The 10789-nt window shown below is 55.0% G+C and overlaps 1 protein-coding gene across 4 annotated transcripts; it reads left to right on the forward strand.

The window, feature by feature from the left end:
- Positions 1 to 86: 86 nt before the first annotated feature.
- FANCG (FA complementation group G) lies at positions 87 to 10382 on the forward strand. 4 transcript variants are annotated; one of them, XM_048291732.1, is made up of 14 exons: positions 87 to 209; positions 309 to 390; positions 1961 to 2092; positions 2863 to 3056; positions 3664 to 3817; positions 4984 to 5114; positions 5484 to 5630; positions 6414 to 6574; positions 6808 to 6874; positions 7359 to 7696; positions 7855 to 7910; positions 8503 to 8640; positions 9486 to 9618; positions 9901 to 10182. In XM_048291732.1, the coding sequence occupies exons 1-14, from the start codon at positions 87 to 89 to the stop codon at positions 10016 to 10018; spliced, it is 1974 nt and encodes a 657-aa protein (XP_048147689.1). In that variant the 3' UTR covers positions 10019 to 10182. The 4 variants fall into 4 exon arrangements, with proteins under 4 accessions (XP_048147689.1, XP_048147690.1, XP_048147692.1 ...); XM_048291733.1 differs by lacking the exon at positions 9486 to 9618 and having other exon boundaries at positions 9901 to 10382; XM_048291735.1 differs by lacking the exons at positions 9486 to 9618; positions 9901 to 10182 and having other exon boundaries at positions 8158 to 8595.
- Positions 10383 to 10789: the final 407 nt, after the last annotated feature.

Here is a 10789-nt window from a genome sequence, read left to right on the forward strand (position 1 = left end):
GCGCCCCCTCGGCCCCGCGCTTCCCTGTTGCTGTGGTGACGGCCGTTCCCGCCAATCGGCGGCGAGGGCGGGAAAGCGGGCTGGCGATGGCGGCGGCCATGAAGCGGCGGCGCGGGACAGAGCCGGGGCCGGAGCCGGAGCCGGAGCCGGAGCGGGGCTGCCTGCGGGCCTGGACCGCCCACAGCCGGGTGCTAGTCGGGCGATGGACGGTGCGGCACGTCCCCTTCCCTCCCCTTCCTTCCCCAAGCCGCGGGGCTGCCGCCGGTGCCGGTCCTCAGCCGGGCCGGCTGTAAGTGCGTCCCTTGCAGATGGCGCGGTGCGGCGGAGAGGCGCGGCGGGCGCGGCGGCAGCAGCGAGACGAGTTCGGGGAACTGCTCCGGCGCATCCGCGGTGAGTGGCGGCCGCCTTCACCTCCCGCTGCTGTCCCGGGCCTGAAGCGTGTGGGCGTGGAAGCACCGGGTCTCGAACACCTCTGTTTACCGGGGTGCAGCTCCGGTATCCCGGAGCTGGAAACAAACCCGTCAAGGGGGCGGGGTGAAACGGTCTCCACTGCTCCGTGCTGAACGGGGCGTGCAAAGAAGTTAATCATAGAATCATCAGGCTTGAGAGGCACCTCTGAAGATCAGGTCATGCACTCCAACCCCCCTGCCTAGGCAGGGCCACCTGGAGCAGTGACACAGGAACACATCCAGGTGGGGTTTGAATGGCTCCAGAGAGGGAGACTCCAGGGTTGGTGCCCTGTAACAACAGGGTACCAGAGACTCCCTGGGCAACTGTTCCAGTGCTCTGCCACCCTCAGCATAAAGAAGTTCTTCCTCAAGTTGAGGTGGAGCTTCTTGTGTTTTATTTTATGGCCATTGCTTCTCTGAATGCAGCTCCAGTATCCCTTTGCTGGAAACAAGCCAGGGTGATATGATCCCTGTTGCCCTATGCTGACCTGGGCCAGCAGAAAGGTTACTGTCTAGCCCCAGCCTCCACCCTAACTTGCTGGGCAGAGCTTTGGGGTTTCTGTAAAAAGAGTGAGGCAGCCTTTGCCCTGGAAAGTCAGGGAAGAGGCTCCCTGATACAAGTGTGGTGCAGAGAAAGCCCCATATGAGGCAGCCTGATTTCCAGTTTTCTCAGCTCCTCAGTGCAAGAGAGACACGGAGTTCCTGGAGAGGGTCCAGCAGAAGGAAACAAGGATAATTAGAGGACTGGAGTATCTCTCTTGTGAGGAAAGGCTGAGTGAGCTGGGCACGTTCAGTCTGGAGCAGAGGTGACTGAGAGGGGACCTCATCGATGTCTGTCAGTGTTTGCAGGGAGGGGTCAGAGGATGGAGCAGGCTCTGCTCAGAGGTGCCCAGCAATAGGACACGAGGCAAGGGGCAGAAACTGATGCACGGAAAGTTCCACCTGAACACAAAGAATAACTTTACCCTGTGGGTGACTGCGCATTGGAACAAATTTCCCAGAGAGACTGTGGAGTCTCCCTCACTGGAGATACTCAAGAACCATTTGGATGCAGTCCTGTGCCACATGCTCTAAGATGGCCCTGCTTGAGCAGGGAGGTTAGGCAAGACGAGCCACTCTGGTGCCTTCCAGCCTTACCCATTCTGTGATTCTGTGATAAGGAGAGAGAGACACAGTGTGTGAAAGGGTGAATGTGTACTGGAGCAGAGCAGGCTATGGATGGTCTTTTGAGAGAGCTGAAAGGCCTAAGTCCTGAAGGACTGCAGCATTTGGATAGCTGGGGAATAGATGTCTAAAGCAGTGTTGGCACCTGGAATGCTGAGACATGCTGTCTGTCTGGGCACTGCAGTTCCCAACTGGCTAAATCACACCACAATCCCTAAAACATTCTTGCCAAGCCACTTTTCTTGTCACCAAGCGAGGCGTTGCCACCTGAGCATGGATGGCTGTTTATTCTTAGTTTATTCTCAAGTGTTTATTCTAAATTTCTTGTTGGGTTGCTGTGCCCACAGGGCTGCCGGCTGCCCTCCCTGCCCTGCCTCTAGAACTCACTGTCCTCTACAACTCCCTGCTTTTCACTGTGGGAGCATCTGACTCTGCCATCAAAAGAGAAGCAGAGGGAATACGCGAGGGGCTTCTCAGGGGTAAGGATGTGGTTCTTTGTACAGTGAGTTCTTGGGATGAAGAGAGTGTTCTCTGTGCTCTGGAGATACTTGGTGACTGGCTGGAGGTGCAGAAACTATGCGCAGACACTCTTGGCTCTGCCAGGAAAGGCCAGAGATGGGGGAGACTGTGAGCAGACACGCCTGGCTCCACCTGGAAACTGTGGGCAGGCATGCCTGGCTCTGCTTGGAAGTGCTGGAGATGGAGGGAACTGTGAGCAAACATCCAGGCCCTGCCTGTAAGGACTAGAGGTGGAGTGGCTTGTGGCCAGGGACAATGTGCAGCTGCCTGCCTGCTGCTGCCTGCAGGGATGGGCTGGAAGTTTCAAGAGAAACAACGGTTTTTAAGTCTCTAGCAAAGTTTTAGTGACAGCATAAAATAAATGTTTTCTTTAATTATGGTTTGCTGTCTTCAAAGGAAACTCAGTGAAAGAGGCTGCAGTTCAGAGGTGGATCTGCAGTGTTGGCACATGTTTACCTGAGGGCGAATGATTTCATGAGGGCTCAGCAGAGCTGGGGTCTAGCTCTGAGTCGTGCTGTGTGTTGTCTCCTGAGTGTGCTGCTCTCTTTCAGAACTTGTTTTCCATTCTGCTGAGGCCAGGCCAGCCCTACAACCCCATTTCTACCATCACTACGAGGAGCCCGTGCTTGCTTGAGGCTTTCTCTCCCTCTCTCAGCCAGGGTGCCTGTTATGGGGCACCAACCCACTGCCTCACATCTGCAGATCTTTTTGCTTGGGTTTTTTTTTTCAGTTCTGGAGGCTTGTGGGGCCTGCGGACAGGATCTTGGCACGGAGGAGCTGTGGCAAAAGGTGCTGCAGGAGGTAACCGTGGAGGAGCTGCAGGCACCTCTGCACCGTCTGGGGGCCCTGCAAGCAGCCTGGTGGCTGGCAGCCGGCCGTCTGGGAAGTGTTGCTGGCCTGTTCCAGCTCCTGAGCACCGCTGAGGTAACTGGGCACAGGCAGATGCTGGCAGAGCTGGCATAAATACCGTGTTTCTCACAAAACTCACTCTGCAAAATGTTGTTGTGGCACTTTGACACCTGAACCCATCAGTGCTGCCCAGTCAGCATGACTCATCCTCCCCCTGATATTCCCGGCATAGCCTAATGGCCCTGAGAGCATTAATGGATCCCAGAATATTCTGCCTGTTGGGGCCCTGGACCTCTGTGTTTGAGACAGGAGACTTGGGCGGCCTGGAAGAAGGCTGCAGATGGACTTGCAGACTCTGTAGGGAACAGCAGTGGGATGCAGAACCTTCCCTGCTGATTGCGAGGCTGCTGCTGGGTCCCATCCATCAGCATCTGTTGGATCTGCCATGCCAGGAGGCCCTGAAGGTGCACCCCACTCTGAGGTGGGGAGGTGCTGCCCCAGGCCAGGCAGGAATCACTGCAGTAAGGGGGTTGTAGCTGAAGTGAGTAGATGGTAGGACATTGCTCCCAGTGCAGGGAGTGGTATTGTGTGGTTTGGTGGGACATGTTTCTCTGTGCCCTTGGACCAGTGTTTCCTGCTTCCCTTCAGCATTCCCTGCTCTCTCTCCTCTGTGCCTTCACAGGAGCCAGGAAGATCTCACTGCAGTGAGGAGCAGAACAAGCTCCTCTCCCTGATCAAAGCATGGAGGGTCCCTCCTGAGGGGGCCTCCCTGCCCCTTGTACAGAGTGCCAAGGACTTGAAGGAGATCCTCTGCACCACAGCAGCCTTCCTGCAAGGTTTGTGGGGGGCAGGTACTCATGCCAGCACAGTCTCCTGCTCTGTCCCAGGACCACTTTCCCTGCCCTTATCCTGGTTTCTCTTCCCAAGCAAACTGGCCCTTGGGGTTTTCTGGGTTGTTCCTTTGGAAGAGGGCCTGGGCTGAGTCTCTGAGTCTCAGCTTTTACATTCCATATTCAAAGAGCTTCCCTGCTTTTTCCCTAGCCCATCCTTTCTCTGTGCTATCACAGAGCTCCTCTGCCTGTCTGTGACTTTCGGGAGGTATTTGGGCCCTGCTGTGACCCTAAAGCAGAAGGCTGGCAGGGAACTTAGGAAGATCTTCCTTTCTTCTGTCTGTCTTCCGGAACGTGCCTTGTTGCAAACATGTTTTTCCTGTCAGATTATGGTGCTGCAAGAGCCACGAAAAGCTGTTGTGAGGCTTTGTAGCCTGGTGTCACAGCAGCCAGTGGATCTCATCTGACCGCTGTGTTCCACCCTGCCTGTTTTCTCTCCTTTACTGTTTTGACAACCCCAGCAGCTCCAGGGACAGCCAGCGCTGCCTCAGTGTGCTTGGGCTCATACAGGGCCTTCCTGCCAGGAGACAGGGCAGGAGCTCTGGCCCACAGAACTGGAGCCAAAATACTCTAGGGTTTGCACCAGCACTTCCAGCAGGGAGGTGGCAGATGTGAGTGTGATGCTGGTATGTAAGAGCAGCCTCAGGGAAGCCTGAAGGGAAGATTGAAGGAAAAGCAAATAACCAGTTGTGATACATATTAATGAATTGATATCCCAAAGCATCCTGCTGGGAAGTGACCCAGATGTGCTGGAAAGATTCTGAGGTTCTGTGTGTGCTTCCCCATCTGCACTACTGTCATTTTGGATGAATGTGGAGGTGAACCTGCCCAGCACATACCCCTGTCCTTGTTCTGGGCCAAAGCAGGCATCTTGGTTTCTGGACTTGGAAGCTGCTGTTATTTCTGCGGAACATTTCCATTGAGTGGCTTGTTCTCTTGCAAAACCATTAAAGCAAAGATGGCAGCTTGGCACTATCCTGCTGTGCATTGCTGCATTTGGAGGGGATCAGGCAGGTCCCTATAGCTCTGGGAAGAAAAGGCCACCACACTTGTTTGGGGCCAGATGGGACAGGAAGGTGAGCCACTGAGCCAAGATGCTGGGTCTGTCCTAGGGCTGCAGGAGCTGGAGGCTGGGAACTTCCCCACCGCCCTTTCCCTCCTTCAGGAAGCTGCAGGAGGATTCTGCTCCAAGAAGATCCTGGCCCAGATCTACACCTGCCTTGGCTGCTGCGCTCAGCGAATGGTAATGACAGCACAGAGCGGAAGGGCAGCTTAGAGCTGTGGGGTGAGCAGGCTCAGGCTGATGTCCACACTGCCTTTGCATGGCCCAAGGCCTCTGCAGGGAGGGAAGGCTTTGAGCAGAAGTTGCCCTTGTGGCCCCAGCCTCCTTGGACAGGCTCCAAAATCCATGCAAAGATTTTGGCTGAGTGCAAAGTGTCACTGCAGAGAGAGATGCTCAAAAACCAACCTGAGGAGGGCTGCCTTTGGCTGAAGTGCTGCCCTTGCTTAGTGGGGATCTCTTGGGGAAGCAGAGCAAGAATCTGGATCCCATCAAACAGTAAAGAAATCAGCAAGATGTCCTTGCAACATGCATGTCTTCCCATCCACCTAGGGCAAGCCTCAGACAGCCCTTCAGCACCTGAAACGGGCCCTCCAGATAGATTTCCAGTGCCTTCCTGCCCTATCCCACGCGGCAGCAGTGTACCACGAACTGGGAGAGACCGATGTGGAGCTGCAGGCCCTGACCCTGCTCTACGAGGTTTGTCTGGTTCCTGTACTTCTGGGATGAGTTTTGCCCAGCAGAGCCTGCACAGAACTTCAAGCAGGCTTCTTCCTTCTGGAGGGCTGTTTGACCCTGGAAGGGGCCTCCAAAATAGCATGGTGCTGCCTTCAGCAAGTGGGCAGGAAGGAGCCCAGCAAGATCTGAAATTTCTGCTCAGCACTACATTGGGATGTGGCAAGACCTTGAGTCCTAGTTCATGTTCTTGGTGGCTTGGGAGGAGAGGTTATACTCTCAGGTCAGAAAGTATCAATCTCCTAATAAAATATGTAGTAGTAAAGAGGCCTTTAAGGGCAGATTTTGGCTGCAGTGAGGCAGTGTGCATTAGCTGTGTGAACCTGCCTGGGAGAGCAGGTCAGAGCAGTAGACCCTGAATTATCTCTTCAGCTGTTTGAAACTGTCAGATACATACAGAGCTATGGAGAGGGAACTCTCTCCTTACAAATGGTCTAACTAGGTCTGTGCTGCAATGGGACGTGGTGTTCCAGGCAGCTCAAAGCAACTTGAACTAAGAACGTGAGGTGATCTGGGTGACATTGCAGATCTCCTGGTGCCACATGGAGATCAGAGGTCTGCCTGCCCCCGTGTGATCCTGATGGCTCTTCCTGGAAGCGGCTATGAGAACAATGTAGCTGTGCTTGTGAAGTGCAGCACTTCTGCTTGCCCGGGTGCATTTCCAGATATCAGAAGTGACAAATGATTGCAGCTGCCCGAGACTTGACCAGTGTGGTGTTGATCATATTTTCTGTTCCTGTTTCACAGGCTCTGGGAAAAAACCCTCCAGCAGCTGCTTCCTCTAGTCCCTATTTCCTAATGCAAACAGAGCTGCTTGTCCACACACCAGTACTCGCTTCTCTCCTTCGCCATCACCACCCCTCTGAAGTGAAGTACCTGCTGGCACAGCGGTGTCTCCAGGATGGGAGGTAACAGTGCCTCTGCTCTGCTTGCAATATGCTGCTTGTTTGGGCTCTGCAGTTTTCCTTGTTCTCCTGGAAATGGTCCAGTTCAGTACTGCTGTCGTAGGTCTGCTCAGAGCATGGATATTGTGAACAGGGCGAGTGTGGTGCAGGGGGAGAGACTGCGGGCTGGCAGTCCAGGTTTCACCTGGCTGATGGCACTTCTGCTCCTTCCACCACATGTCCTGTTCCTGTTGCAGGGTGGCTGGTGCAGTGGAACATTACCTGGATTTTCTGTCTCTCCTTCAGGGAGGGCTGCAGCAGCAGGTAGGTGTCCTGGGGAGGAGCTCTCTTGGTGACTTGGAGGATGAGGGTTGGAGGGATCCAAACCCAATCCCAAGGGCTAGGCCCAGGCATCAGCCCTGGACTCCAGACTTCAGTGTCTAATTTGAGATGTGAAGGAAATGAGTTGGGGGCTGGCACCCCTGAACTGTGGCATGTCTGCCTTTGGATTCACACCAGAGAGCACTCACCACTGCTGTTGGGAGAGACAGCTTCCCCTTCCCTGTGGGGTGTATCTGTCACCCTGATTTTGGATGTCCTTCACTTCCAGAGTAGGAATTTGATGCCTTTACTCTGCTGAGTTATGAGTGCTTCACACCTTCTGCCTGCTCCACCAGGCTCCAGTTACTGTGGGAGTGGGCTTGAGCTTTGCTGGGCAGCAGCTCCAGGTTCCCAGTATGCACGGAGTCATTCTGCTTGGCTGAGAACTCTGCAGTTCTGCAGCACTGACATCACTTTTGCTCCCCAGGTGCCCCTGGATGATAGCTCAGCTGTGCCCAGGATCCCAGAGGTGTTCCTGGAAGCAGCATCTGCCTTGGGGCAGGCTGGGAGGCACCAGGATGCCATAACCGTGTGTGAGGAGGTCATCAGCCGGACGACTGACCTCATTCCACGGGTGTTACGAGTGGAGGCGAGGCTGGAGCAGCCGGAGTGCTCATCGCCAGGGGCAGAACTGGCGGGTGGACTCCTGTCCCAGAAGAAGGAGAGTCTGTGCTGCCTTGCCTGGAGAGCAGCTGGATACCTGCACCAGGGCTGGGCATGGGCCAAGCTGGGCGAGAGCAAGGAGGCTGTAACACAGTTCAGCAGGTGATGAAGCCTTGCTGGGAGAAGGGCCCTCCCCAGCAGGCAGCAATGCATGGTGGGGCCAGGGCAGGGCACAGCACGGCACTGGGGCTGCCCTGACAACTTGACACTCCTGACAGCCCAGGAGCAGCTCCAAAGCTCCTCTGTCCTCCCACCCACAGGTGCCTCAATGATCTCCTGCGTCTCCAGCTTCATGGGTCTGGTGTCAAACCAACAGGTAGGACACTGCACAGGTGGGACCTGTGTGGGGCCTGGGCTGGGTCAGGATCTGTGTGCTTGGCAGCAGCAGATACAGGAGCAACGTGGTGGGCCCAGCATCAGTCTGGCAAGAGGCAGTTGTCCCAGGGTGCAAAGCTCTGGGCCGTGCTGAATTCTCTGAAGACACTGGCTGCATTGTTTGTAGCCAGTGTCTCTGCTCTGTAGCAGAGCTTGGCCTTGACTCTGCCTCTTTCTTCATTGTCTAGGTAGCAGTTAAATGGGCTGTGAACTGGAAAGTTTCTCCAATCCAGTCTTTGGGGAAAAGATATGTGCCAGTGGTGCAGAGGGGCAGCCAAAGGCCAGGCTGCTGCTGAGGTCACTGTTCACCACAGCCATGTAACATTCTGGGCTCTTGACATTCTTCACTCTCCCCCTCTGCTGCCTCCCAACCTCTTCCTACCTGGCAAAGAGGCTGAGCTTTGCCATCTGTCTGCAGAGCTGGAAGATGAGCAGCCCAAGTAAATGTTTGGCCTATCCTGACTGCTAATCTGGCTCAGCCTGCTTGGACAAGGAGGATGCTGTCTTCAGGTGTGTGTGTCTTCCTGTGACAGAGAATCTCCCAGCCGAAGTGGAGGTGCTCCAGAAGATCAGGTTGCTCTCTCTCATCGGGCGAGGAACGCAGTTCTTGGAGCTGGGGAAGCACAAAGAAGCCCTGTTGGATTTCCAGCACAGTTTGCAGATCTCACCAGGTAAGAGGCTCATTTTGGTGAGGAACACAGGGGATTTCCCCAAGTTTGTCCTGGGCTGCTTTGCTGTCTTCAGCAGGAAGTTCTTACACTTTAGACCACATTTATTCAGGTGTCACAGACAACAGTAGGGCCACTAGCAAGGTTGCATACTACTGATGCTTCTGTGAGGCCTGGTCGGCTCACTGCCCGGGAGAAACAGACCAAAACTGTTGTCAGAGGAGTATATCAGAACTCTGACAACAACCTGTGCTGTCAGCTTGGAAATTTCCTTCCTCAACCCCAGCCTGGTACAGCCAACTCTGTCCCACACAGGTCTGCTTTCCCACAACAGAGGAGCTGGAGTTGTGCTTCATGTCAGGAAGCAGCATGTCCATGCCTAGCAGTACAGAGGCCTTCAAGGGGAGCATTCATGTCCTGAGCTCAGCCAAGGCATGGCTAGTGCTGCTCACAGGGCTGCTCTCTCCTGTTTAGTGCTCTGCCTGTGCTGACACGCTGCAAAGGTGTGAACTTCACCAGGATCTGCCAGACCTGCTGGTCCCAGTCCTGACCATGGCTGCCTCCCTTTGAGGGTGCAGACGTGCCTGCAAGGAAAACCCCAGTCTCTGTCCAAGGAGAGGTGTGGCAGGCTGTGCTGCAGGGCTGATAGCATCTGCCTTGGCTGCCAGCCCCGGGGTTAATTAGAGCCTGTGACACAGCCAGGGCAGCCTCCTCCCCATTATACCACCTCTCTTCACACTCATTGGCCATGTCTGGCTTCTAAGCTTCTTTTATAATACCCTGCAACCCACAGCCATGCTGAGGACCTGCTCTTCCCCTGCTAAAGGCTGATCCTTCCTGGCTTGCAGGTGACCCAGCTGCTACCTCCTACCTGGTGCAGGCCTTGTGGAAGCTGAACCGAAAGCAGGAGGCAGCTGTTCAGTGGCAGAAGTTGTCCCAGAGCTCCCCTGAAGAGGATGGGCAGCAGCAAGGGCAGGGAAGGTGTGTAGAGGGATGGGTGGGATCTCACATCCAGCAGTGCAAACTGTCAGGCTGTGAGGTGAGACACTTTAGGTGTCTGAGGAGCTTCCCCTGATGACGGCTCTGAGGGGCCACAGGCTGTAGCTCTGCTGGGCCTCCCTGGGGCACAGAAGGGCTGACATGGAGCCAGATGGGGAGGGCAGAGGCTGCAGGTAGAGCAGAGGGATCTGCAGGACAAATGTCTTAGGGCATGGCAAAGGAATGCTACAGTCCTCACTGCTGCCATGTTCCCTTCTCTTTCAGGCCCCTCCCTTTGTATCTGGTTTCATGTCTGGAGCAGGCTATGTTCCCTCACAGTGAACCTCTTGCCAGAAGCATCCAGGATTACCTCGGGACAGCAGCCCAGGACACCTCAAGCTAACCTGGTCATGCCCCCCATACCTGCTGAGGTCTCCCTGCACTTGGCTGGTACAAGGCCTTTAAGGACTCCTTCAAGACTTAGAATTACTCTATGATGAAGCTGGATTCCCAAAGGACTGAAACAGAATAGATCTCCTTTTCTAATAGAAAACTCAGCTCTGTTAAGCTTTGGGTTTTTCCAGGCCCTTTTTCCAGAGCAAAATGTTGCAGTCATGGCCTTGACTCCGCCTGGAGCTACTACATGGCTGTGCCCTGGATGTGTGAGAGATCAAGGGCAGAGATACCCTCATCCATCCATCCTTTGTGCCCGGTGCACGGTGGGGCTGGCTCTGCAACTCGGGCTCCAGGGAGCTCGTGGTCTGTCCTACCTGTGCTTTGTGTACTGTTTTTTTTTGCTCAGTTACTGTGGTTTGGAGCCCAGAGAAGTGGTTTTGTCTGAAGCATGCAGCTCTGAAGCCTGAATTTCACGATGCTGCACTAGCCAGAGACAACAGCAGGGTCCAGACCCATGCCTGTGTGTCCCCTCTGTCCCTGAGGGTCTGTGCCAATGCTGAAGCTCCAGGCCCCTCAGTGACAGTGAGCAGGGAAGTGAAGGAGCACATGTCCCTGGTGTCTGGTGGAGCTATTTTTGGATGAAGAAGGTCCCCTGACCACATGACCTGAGCCTTTGGCAAGCCTTGCTTCCCACAAGTGGGAAGGGGTGTTTGACGGCTGCAAGGCAAAGAAGGAGTGGGGGGAGAGGAAGGAGGGCACAACAGAGCTCGGGGGAGTG

This window comes from Corvus hawaiiensis, chromosome Z (genome assembly GCF_020740725.1).
Source record: "Corvus hawaiiensis isolate bCorHaw1 chromosome Z, bCorHaw1.pri.cur, whole genome shotgun sequence".
Taxonomy (NCBI): Eukaryota; Metazoa; Chordata; class Aves; order Passeriformes; family Corvidae; genus Corvus; species Corvus hawaiiensis.

Coding starts and splice junctions, on each gene's coding strand:
- FANCG (XM_048291732.1), top strand. CDS start 87: ATGGCGGCGGCCATGAAGCGGCGGCGCGGGACAGAGCCGGGGCCGGAG. Junction 3,818..4,983: donor CACAGCAGCCTTCCTGCAAG/GTTTGTGGGGGG, acceptor GGTCTGTCCTAG/GGCTGCAGGAGCTGGAGGCT. Junction 6,575..6,807: donor CGGTGTCTCCAGGATGGGAG/GTAACAGTGCCT, acceptor TTCCTGTTGCAG/GGTGGCTGGTGCAGTGGAAC.